This window comes from Pollicipes pollicipes, unplaced genomic scaffold, assembly GCF_011947565.3.
Source record: "Pollicipes pollicipes isolate AB1234 unplaced genomic scaffold, Ppol_2.1 Scaffold_4740;HRSCAF=5597_pilon_pilon_pilon, whole genome shotgun sequence".
NCBI classification, from domain to species: domain Eukaryota; kingdom Metazoa; phylum Arthropoda; class Thecostraca; order Pollicipedomorpha; family Pollicipedidae; genus Pollicipes; species Pollicipes pollicipes.
The window spans coordinates 7,251,738-7,262,960 of NW_023596545.1; the positions used below are offsets into that span (position 1 = coordinate 7,251,738).

At 55.7% G+C, this 11,223-nt stretch overlaps 1 protein-coding gene across 1 annotated transcript; it reads left to right on the forward strand.

Annotated features, from left to right (window-relative positions):
* Positions 1 to 557: 557 nt before the first annotated feature.
* LOC119099121 (polyribonucleotide nucleotidyltransferase 1, mitochondrial) lies at positions 558 to 2,918 on the forward strand (the record flags this gene model as incomplete). Its single annotated transcript, XM_037222202.1, has 1 exon — positions 558 to 2,918. A coding segment is annotated over one exon (2,160 nt), but the record flags the coding sequence as incomplete, so codon positions are not given.
* Positions 2,919 to 11,223: the final 8,305 nt, after the last annotated feature.

Here is an 11,223-nt window from a genome sequence, read left to right on the forward strand (position 1 = left end):
CAAGTTGGTTGGGCAGGTCAGATGATTGGGTTTGGTTCAGAGGATGGATTATCAGCTAACCAAACAATGTGCATGCAGAAGCTGCTGCAGAACCATATTTCAGGAAATTTTATGTTATATTTACATCTGCACACCTAAATATGAAGTTTGGAATGCTGGTCATTTGTGATATACATTCTGATTACTACTTTCACCCCTGTTCTTGGTATATTATATCCAAGGATGCAGGCTTTGCAGGCCCTAATTTACACCATACAATGTTTTCAGGTGAAGTCAAGTAGAACAGCAGATCCTGGCAACACTGACATTGTAAGCATCATCTTGTGGAGCTCAAGATCAACATTAGCCATACAATGTCATCCAAGATGCTAAGCAGTGCTCAGTAGCATCACTTCCTAGACAACAGCCACCCCATAGCCATGAACTGTGTGTTGGGACAGCGGCTGTTGCGCGTGCGCGGCGTCGCTACGCGCCGCGCGCTCTGCTGCAGCCGGCCGCGGCCCGCCGCCTGGTCCGAGCTGAGCGCCGGCGAGGTGGAGGTCACGTGCGGCGGCCGCAGCAGTCGGCTGGCCGTCAGCGAGCTGGCGCGGTTCGCCGACGGCAGCGCCACGGCGCAGGACGGCGACACGGCCGTGCTGGTGACGGCCGTCAGCCGGCCGCGACCCGGGCCGCCGCCCGGCTTCCTGCCGCTGACCGTCGACTACCGGCAGAAGGCGGCCGCCGCCGGCCGCATCCCCACCAACTTCCTGCGCCGGGAGCTCGGCCCCAGCGAGCAGGAGATCCTCACCAGCCGGCTGATCGACCGCTCGCTGCGCGCGCAGTTCCCGGCCGGCTACGGCGCCGACACGCAAGTCACGTGCAACCTGCTGGCCGTGGACGGCGACCGGCTGCCGGACGTGTTGTGTGTGAACGCGGCGTCGGCGGCGCTCGCCTGCTCAGACATCCCTTGGGGCGGCCCGGTGGGCGCCGTGCGTATGGGCTGGCTCGACGGACAGCCGCTGGTGAACCCGGGCCGCCGCGAGCTGGCGGAGAGCTCGCTTAATCTGATGGTCACGGCTGGCCCGCAGAATACGGTCGTCATGCTGGAGGCGGCCGCCGACAACATACTGCAGCAGGACTTCATGCACGCTATCAAGGTGGGCGTGCGCGAGGCACAGCACGTGGTGCGCGGCGTGGAGCAGCTGCAGCGCAAGCACGGCCGCACCAAACGCCACTTTCAGCCGCCGCCGGTCGACGCCGAACTCGATGACTCGGTGGCGGCGCTCTGCGAGACGCGCCTCGAGGCCATCCTCACCGACTGTCGACACGACAAGATCTCTCGCGACGAGGCCGTGTCGGCCGTGCGCGCCGACGTGCTGGAGAAGCTGCGCGCAGACGGCGGCGGCGAGCGCGCCGCGCAGGCGTCCGACGCCTTCAACCGGCTGTTCCGCGCGTTGTTCCGTCGCCTGGCGCTGGACCGCGAGACGCGCTGTGACGGCCGGGACGCGGACGAGCTGCGCCCGATCTCGTGCCGCGTCAACCTGCACCGGCCGCTGCACGGCTCGGCGCTCTTCCAACGCGGCCAAACGCAGGTCATGTGCACGCTGACGCTGGACTCGGCCGAGTCCGTGCTTAAGTCCGACCTCATGTCGGTGATCACGCAGGGCGTGCGGCCCAAGAACTTCATGCTGCACTACGAGTTCCCGCCGTACGCCACCAACGAGACGGGCCGGCCGGGCGGCCTGGGCCGGCGCGAGCTCGGCCACGGCGCTCTGGCCGAGCGCGCGCTGCGCGCCGTCGTGCCCGAGCCGTTCCCGTTCGCCTTGCGCCTGACGGCCGAGGTGCTCGAGTCGAACGGCAGCTCGTCGATGGCGTCCGTATGTGCCGGCAGCCTGGCGCTGATGGACGCCGGCGTGCCGGTCAGCGCGCCCGTGGCCGGCGTGGCGATCGGAATGGTGAGCCGGCCCGACCCGGAGTGTCCCGAGCGGCTCGGCCAGTACCGCCTGCTCACCGACATCCTGGGCATCGAGGACTACTGCGGCGACATGGACTTCAAGCTGGCCTGCACGCCGACCGCCATCACGGCGCTGCAGGCCGACTTCAAGCTGCCGGGCCTGCCGCTGTCGGTGATCATGGAGGCGGTGACGGCCGGCCGCACGGCCACGCGCGAAATCCTCGGCATCATGGCGAAGTCGCTGGCGCAGCCGCGCGCCGAGCGCAAGGACAACTGGCCGGTCACCGAGGAGATGACCGTGCCGGCGCACAAGCGCGGGCGACTCCTCGGCGTCGGCGGCGTCAACCTCAAGCGTCTGCTGGCCAATACGGGCGTGCAGGTGACTCCGCGCGACGACACCACCTTCTGCGTGTTCGCGCCCAGCCCGGCGGCGTTGGCCGAGGCGCGCGCGCATCTGGACGCGCTGCTCGAGTCGTCCCCCGAGCCGGAGTTTGAGTTCGGCGCCGTGTACACGGCGCGCGTGGTCGAGCTGCGCGAGACGGGCGCGCTCGTGCGGCTGCACCCGAACGCCGCGCCCGCGCTCGTGCACAACAGTCAGCTAGACGCGCGGCCGGTGCGCCACCCGAGCGCGCTCGGGCTCAGCGTCGGTGATGAGATCCAGGTCAAGTACTTCGGCCGTGACCCGGTCAGCGGTCACGTACGGCTCTCACGCAAGGTACTGCTGGCGCCGGCTGGCGGGCCCGTGCGGAACCTGCAGCCCCGCTCTGACGCCGAGCAGGGCTGACGGCGGCGGGCCGGTGTGACGTCAGCGACCGCGACCGGACCGGGTCACACGGGTCAGCTCAGACCACCCCGCCGGCTGGGACGTTGCTCCTGTGATACAAGCGCCTGAATTTCCAGGGATTGTTGCATTCTGAGCCTGTGTTTCAGGTGACAGATTAGTGTCCAGGGTACCATCACCGGCTGGCGTAATACATTACATGTATGCAGCCGTGTTAAAGGACTGTTTAAATGAAGGTTGACGGAAAATACTGGAAAGGAATCGTCAGAAACAAGGGCTTAAAGCAAGCAAACTCTCCCACTAACTGGATCTCGTGCCAACGTAGAGAGGACGTAAGGGGGAAAGTGCGTACCCCCGTGCTGCCCTGAGATAGGGGTAAAGTATTAGTGAGCGACATTACATGAGCCGGTCAGCCAATTGGCGAACCAGATAATATACCATTACATCTACGGCCCATGAACAGCTCAGTACGACGCACAGTCACACAGCAAAAATTCACTCGTCACACGCTAGCCGAAGCTGAAACGCTGTTCGATAATTCATGAATAACAGATACGTGAAACGTCATTAGAAAGCTTCTGACATTCTGAATACCTTTTGCTTAGATAAGTTACGAAGTTGAGATCAGTGTCATATAAGATCATCTGCCATTTTCCCTCTGATTTGCATGCAACCGATACACATATCGTATGTTGTTCAAACTGAACGGTTGGGTGCAATGTAAGTCTGCAATTCAGCATGCAGTATAATACAGTGCTGTAAGTAACACAGTAACACGAACCATGCTGCAATCATTACATTCATATACCTTCGGCCTTTGGCCTTGGTCAGATATCTCTGGAGTCAGTTCCATTTCCAGGTCACCCTGGGTCAGGGGCCTATGATAATGTTTCAGGGCAAAGTGGCTGGTGCAGATGAGGGAGCGACGCTTTTCACCACATTGGTTTTGGGTTTTCCCGCTTGCTTTCGGAGGACCCGTTACTGTTTGCAGTGTTGACCCTGTGTCCTGACCCTTGTGAGCTTGTTGACCCTATGTGTTGACCCTTGCGAGATTGTTCACCCTCGTGCAATTTGGGAGCGATCCTCGGCACAGGTTAACAGTCTCGTACAGCAACACAAGTGGGCTTCCCCACCACTTCGTCAACGTCGGCCGGCAAAGATGGAGAAGCGCTCGTCGCGGGCTCAAACGATGCCATTCCAGTCGTTGCTGGTGCGCCTCCCACAGCTTCCAAGTGCTAAAATGGCATGGCTTACCAGTAAGCATCCCATTGCATCTACGACTCAGGATCGCCCACCACGGCGCATGGTCGCGCAGCAAATATTCACGCGTTACGCACGAGCTAGCCTTATCTTAACCGCCGTCACATCGCTTTTTGTTCGCTTTACCTTCCACCACGTTTATTGCCTTTCCGTCGGTGCACATCCGATATTTGCTGTCTGAACTCCCTCCACCACTTCTTCGTCTAGGTGGTTTCAATGCACATCACACCGCTTGGGAATGTTACACTACGAACACTCGCGGAAGGCTCTGTGCGAATTTTGTCCATGGTGCTTCACTACGCATTTTAAACAACGGAACTCGTACACACGTCACAAAGAAACTCGTACATACGTCACAATGGAACTCGTACACATTTCACAATGGAACTCGTACACACTTCACCATATAGCTCGTACACACTTCACAATGGAACTCGTACACATTTCACAACGGAACTTGTACACACTTCATCATGGAACTCGTACACGCTTCACGATGGAACTCGTACACTTTTCACAATGGAACTCGTACACACTTCACAATGGAACTCGTACACACTTCACGATGCCATCCGGACAGACGTCGGCGTTATACTTAAGCCTCTTCAGTCCCCAGCTGGTTCAGCACCTTGAGTGAAGTGTCGGTGATGACTCGGTGGGAACTGACCACTTTCCTATGTGGATCCGGTTTACAAAAGGTGGAATACTGGGTGTAAGGCCATAGCACTGGAATTTGAAAAAGGCCGACTGGTGCGAGTTCGAGACTCGGCTTGAGGCATCGTTCTTATCTGGCCCTGGGGGGCGCCACCCTCTATTGAGGATTTTACTCAAAGGCTTTAAGAGTGCGCCGATAAGCGTATCCCACGCACTTCTGGCGCTCCCCGACGCACCCCTGGTCCGTGGTGGACAGAGGAGTGTCGGAGCGCCATTCGGTCACGTAAGCGTGCCTTCCGAGCTTTTGACTCCAGGAGAGACGCTGGAGAGCGAGGATTGGGCTCTGGTTGGTCGAGGTCGGGAGGGGCACCCCTCCCGACCAAACCAGACACGTTCCGGGAAAGAGGTGCCGACCACGGCGTCTCTTTCAACAACTACAAGCCGAACTTCGCCCGGCGAGACAGTGATGGAGGCGTTGCGGCGCGGTGAGGTGGAGAAGACGTCCCGCGTGCCCAGGCGAGCGTGTCTGGTCGAGCAGGCGAGGGCGGCCAGGCGGTCCCCGGGGGCTGCCGATTCATGGACCCCAGCAGGGGACGGCGGGAAGTCTCCTCCCTTGGGGTTTGCCGGGGCGTCGGTGCCGGCGGTGGCTGGCGGTGCGCCCTCCTCTGGGGTGGATGGTGGGGTGCCGCCCTTCTCGGGAGGGAGCGCTTTCACGCTTCGGAGGCGCGTTGAGCCGCCGCTTGCTCCGTCCCGAATGGATCCCCCACCGCCTCCTCCGCCTTCGCTGCACCTACTCAATCCCTGCCGCCTCCGGCGACCCCGCCGTCGTCGCCGAGGCCGTCGGAGCCTCCTACCGCCCCGGGCCGCCCCGCTAAGCGCGGATTGCCATGGAGGGGCTCGCCGACGGACGAGGTAAGTCTGCGAGCGCGGCTGAATTTTTAATCAGGCTCGAATGCCGGTCGTTCAAGTTCTGCGGACGGGAGGCTGCGCCGAAGTGGAGATGTGCAGCCCCGGGTACACTTCAGAGAGTTTGGCCCTTCGTCTGGTGCAATGGAACACTTCTAGTCAGGTTAGTCCTTTTTCCAATCTGTAACAGTTTTATGTCACCTTTTTACGCAGCCCATGTTTATCTTAGCTTCGTACTTTTAAACTTCACTTTTAGCCAGGTTTTATGCAGGTCATTCTACAATGGACCTGCAGAGGTTTACGAACCAGTGCCCGGGATTTATACGCTGTGCTTAATCACCGTCGTCCAGCTATTGTCTGCCTCCAGGAGACGAAGCTTGCACCGGATTCTCACTGCACCACCAAAGGTTACTCAATATTCAGAAAGATGTGCTAGCAGACACTGGCGCACGGTGGTGTGCTGTTGGCAGTACACCACAGTGTGCCTGCGCGGCAGCTGAGGCTACAAACCTCGCTCCAAGCTGTTGCTGCGCGTGTTCATTTTAATCATCGTCTGGTAACCCTGTGCTCAGTGTATTTGCCACCGGGGTTTAGTTTCCCATTAGCGGAGATCTATATAGTTTCCCATTAGCGGAGATAGAGATTTGGTTATCTTGGGAGATTTTAACGCACACCATACCGTTTGGGGTTGTGATGACAGCAGCGTGCGGGGACGCACTTTAGAACAATTTATTCACGAGGAGTCACTCTGTGTTTTGAATACAGGATCTCAGACGCATTTTACGTCAACGCCAGGTCAGACGTCGGTTTTGGACCTAAGCCTGGTGAGCCCGCAACTCGTGCAGCTTTTTACGTGGGCTGTAAACGACGACCCCATGGGAAGCGACCATTTCCCAGTGCGGTTAGAGCCCTGTAAGGGGGCGGTCCTCGACCCTCGACCACGACGGTGGAATCTTAAAAGGCGGACTGGAGTGAGCTTGAGTCTCAGGTAGAGATGGAATTTGGGGCACAGTACGTGGATGGTACAGGTTACTTGATGGAAGACTTCATGCCCGCGCTTTTACGTGCAGCGAACACAAGCATTCCAAAGACATCTGGGGCTCCTCGTCGCACCCCGATGCCGTAGTGGAGCGACGAGTGCCGAGCCGTTATCCGGGCACGTAGGTGGGTCTTTCGGGCCTTTGGTCGTCACGCCACAACCGAAAATTTAATTGCATTTAGGAAGGCTAGAGCCTTGAATGCCTAGATGCGGCGAAGACCAACCGCGGTGTCCATGCTGCGGGGATAGTTACACCGTACGACATGTCTTGATAGATTGTGCCCACTTTGCCTCGGAACGCATACATCATTTTGGATCAGGGTCCGTGCGTCAAACGCTCTGTGGCGTGCTGGGAGACGACTCGAGCTCAGTAAATGATTGTCACATTTTTAGCTATCTTGAAGACACAAATCCACGCCATATATCGAACATAACTTTATCTCCCCGCTTTCTCAGGCAATTGTTAGATAAAAGTAGGTTATGGGCGTCATATGACCAACGTAGTCGGTGCGCCCCAAAGCCCAAATCATCATCATAATCGATACGATTAAGCATCTGCCGCCTCTCGTGCCTCGCGTTTTATTAGTGGTCTTCAATTTGCTTTGAACCTGGGGTGAATTCTCATCCTCTTGGCGGGAAGCTACTGTCGTGTCTCTCTTGAGGCCGGGAAGAGGTGGGCTAGATCCTTTGCATTATAGACCCATTTCTCTTACGTCATTGCCCTGTAAGTTGATGGAGAAGATGGCTAACGTCCGTTTAACCTGGTTTTTGGAGCATCACAACATTTTTACCAGTGCAGTGTGGTTTTAGAAAGAACCGCAGCATAGTAGATGATCTTTTAGTTCTTGATACTGCGAGTCGGGATGGATTTAAAGCAAATGGACACACTGGCACTGCCTTCTTTGACATAAAGGGCGCCTATGATACCACATGGCGTCATGGTATTCGTGTCAAGCTATATAGGTATGGTATGCGAGGCGATATGAGCACTTTTCTCGAAAGCTTTTTAGTTGACTGTTATTTCCGTGTCCGTGTTGGGAACGTGCTCTCTGAGAGGCACTATCAAGTTAATCGTTTGCCCCAAGGTGGTGTCCTGACCGTATCACTGTTCGCCGTTATGATAAACGACATCGGGGATGGCCTGCCACAGTCTGTAGGTCGGGCCCCATTTGTTGATGATTTTACCATTTGGACTAGCGCAGCAAGAGCTTAGTCGATGGAGCGGCATTTTCAGTTGGCTGTGGATCGTATCGAGAAGTGGGGCGCCATAAACGGGTTCAGGTTTTCTAGCAACAAAACTGTAGCTATGCATTTTTGTCGTAGTCGGCAATGCGGCAATATGTCTATCCGTCTGTGTGGCCAACGCATCTCAACGGGGCCCGTGGCTAGATACCTGGGGGTATACCTTGACCACCGACTAACGCATAAAGTCCATCTCAAAACGCCATGCGGAAGTTGCTTTAGATCTTTGAACATACTAAAATTGATTTGGCGCACCTAGTATGGGGGAGATAGAAGCACGCTTTTGTTATTGCATCGCTCAATCGTGCGTTCTAAGCTGGACTACGCATGTTTTATTTATCACAGCGCGCGTGAGTCCACCAAACATGTCATTGAGACTGTCCATCATCCCGCTTCACGTGTAATCACAGGGGCGTCCCGCGCATCATCCGCCGCGAGCCTCATGGTGGAATCATACCAGCCGCCGTTGTCATCGAGAAGGAAAGTGCTCTTTATGCGTTATGCACTTAAGATGCGACAGTTCCCCTCCCATCCGGCAAATAACGCAGTGTTTTCACGGACTGCTGTGCGTTGTCGTCGCGGTGCACCTCGGGTAGATGCTGTAACCTTTGGCCTCCGAATTCAAGCCTTGCTGTGTGAAAGCGAAATTCCCATTCGAAGGTTGAAGCGGTTAGATCATCTGTCCACTCCCCCCTGGCGTATGACCTTGCTATCAGTAGATGCGTCTTCGACCGAAATGAAGAAGAATTCCGTCTTGTCAGATATAATGAGGTGGAGGGCACCTGAGCGTATGACTTTATATGACTGTTACACACTTAGTTACACGGACGGATCTGAGACGTCTGGCGGTGTGGGCTGCGCGTCTGTGAGCGACGGCGTGATCCGGTCGTTTTCTTTGCCTCCATACGCGTTGGTGTTCACATCGAAGTAGGTAGCGATCACCAGGCGCTGTGTTTCATTGAAGTTAGTGACGAATCTTCATATCTGATTTTGACAGACTCTCTGAGCAGTGTTCGTGGTCTGAGGTCTTTTTATCCATCATTTCCCTCTTATACAGAATATTTTAGGACGTCTGACTCAACTGGATCAAGCCCGAAAGAAAGTCATGCTGTGTTGGATCCCCAGCCACATTGGAATCGCCGGCAACGAGGTGGCTGACGCGGCTGCAAGACGAGCAGCGCTGGCTTCATGTGAACGCTCTCATTCTATCCCTGCTAGAGATTTTTACCCTGCGATAAAAACCTTCCTGCAGAACGAGTGGCAGCGTTGATGGGATGGGACAAATGAAAATAAGCTCAGAGCAGTAAAACCCGAGCTGGGTCAGTGGTTATCATGTTCTCGCAAGGCCAGGCAAGAAGAGGTGGTGCTCTGCAGACCACGTATTGGGGACACGTGTGCAACTCAATGTTATCTGTTGCAAGGAGCCGAAGGACCTACCTGCTATCGATGTGGTGCTGTTCTCACCGTTCGTCATGTGCTCATATCGTGCCCGCGCCTCGTGGAAGAACGTCGACGTCACTTTGGACAGCGTAACATGCCCCTGACGCTCTGTGACATTTTAGGAGACAAATCGCGCTTTCTTGAATCTAAAAAGGTCTTTTTTTCCTTAAGCACACTGACCTCGGCACTATTTTCACGGTTGTTAGTTCGGTAAAACAAAACTCGTTATGAGCGCCAAATGACCACTGCAGTCGGCGCGTCCGAAAACACAAATAAACAACAACAAAGCACGAGCCAGTACCGCGACATATTTTGTATAAGTCCGAGTGACACCCATTCAGACTTCAACCAGGGCCCTTCCAGGGCCGTGTAATTATGAAGAATGTTAAGGTGAAGGCCGTGTTATTAAAAGGGGAAGTGTTGCACTTGCATTGTCTTGTGTGTTCGAAGTCAGCAACGTTCGGGTGGGAATCACTACGGATCAGGCAGGGAGCGGAGCTAATTGGGGTGGGGGGGGGGGGGGGAGGTCCGGGTTACAATCATCCCGAGGTAATGATTGCTGGCTTGCACGAGCGGGGTAAGCTACCACGTCCATTAGGATAGTCGTTCGCGATTTCGATGGTGGCTTGGTATGCCCTTTGAAGTTATTTGATGGCACAATACCGCACTCGCTGCGGGTTATTACTTTCGATGCGGGGCCGTTTTTGCTGCCCGCCGACCGCCGCCTGGTGCCAGCTGCACCGCCGTAGCCGCGCGCCCTAGGGGGGATGCTAAGCTGGATGTCGGTGTTTTTGCGCCAAAAATACGCAATGGGGCTTATGGTGTCTAGGGATCAAGGCGCCGACGAAGGCCCTCTCTCAAGGCATTGCCTTGCCCTTTGGGAAATCCTGGACCCGTGCCTGCCTCATGAACTGAGGATGAGAACGTGTAGCGGACCGGGACACGCGAGCGAGGACCCCCACGGGGCGGTCGTGTGAAGGGGACCCCACTCGAGGACACCCGACAGGAGCCGTGCAGGGAGCATCACCTGAAGACCTCGTATGGCACGTGTCTTGTCCTGTCTCGGTGCCTCCCGTCAGCACGTTCTGGTGTGGTGTGAGCTATGTGAAATGACGTGCTTTTCTGGCACTCTTATTTCATGATTTCTCTGGCGGTGTCCCGAGCAAATACTTTCTTGAGGAGACGGGCATCACGTGCTCCTTTCTTGTGTGCCTGCTCCTCTGCGCTGAGGTGGAGCTGAAACCCAGTACAGCTCATGCACGCTGCTTATCTGGGGTGCATATCGATATAAGCGCGGAATTATTACGCCACTGAACACAACCCACAAGGATGGTAAGCTATCAGCTACTTGGAAGCTGAAGTGAAAAGGCATGAAACAGGAAAACAATGGTGTCGTCTGACAAACATGTATCGTTTATACACCATATGAAAACCAAGAACAGCTGGAGAAAGCACGGCGCACGCGCTCGAAATAGATCGAACAAATAGGCGAGCATACCTCGCAGCCACCTGGCAGCTGCAAAAGTTCTGCGAGTCCAGCGTCACCCCGTGACGTGCTGGTTGGCACCATGTGCAGGTGTAGGCGCATCACACCGCGTGCGCGTGAACGTGCCGAGTGCGCGCTTCTGCCAGACAATTGAAGCCGCTCGGTAGCACAAGGTCACAGAGGACAATGATGATCTATCGCTGACAATGTTTCTGCACTTTGCTTGTGTGAAGAATGTCATGGGCAGTTTTTTGCTTGTTTTTTTGTGCCCTGTTATCCCCGCAGCTTAGAGTCAGCAAAACCAAGCGTACAAAACCGATAAATAATGATCACGTTTTGAAAGGTGCACCAGCCATGACGCGATAACAGCAAGCACAGGTAGGTACTGATGGTAATTTGTTCTTAACGATTGCATGTAACAATCTATTCATATACTATAATACACACAAACAGCCACACAGAGTTTCTCCGACCACAACTGC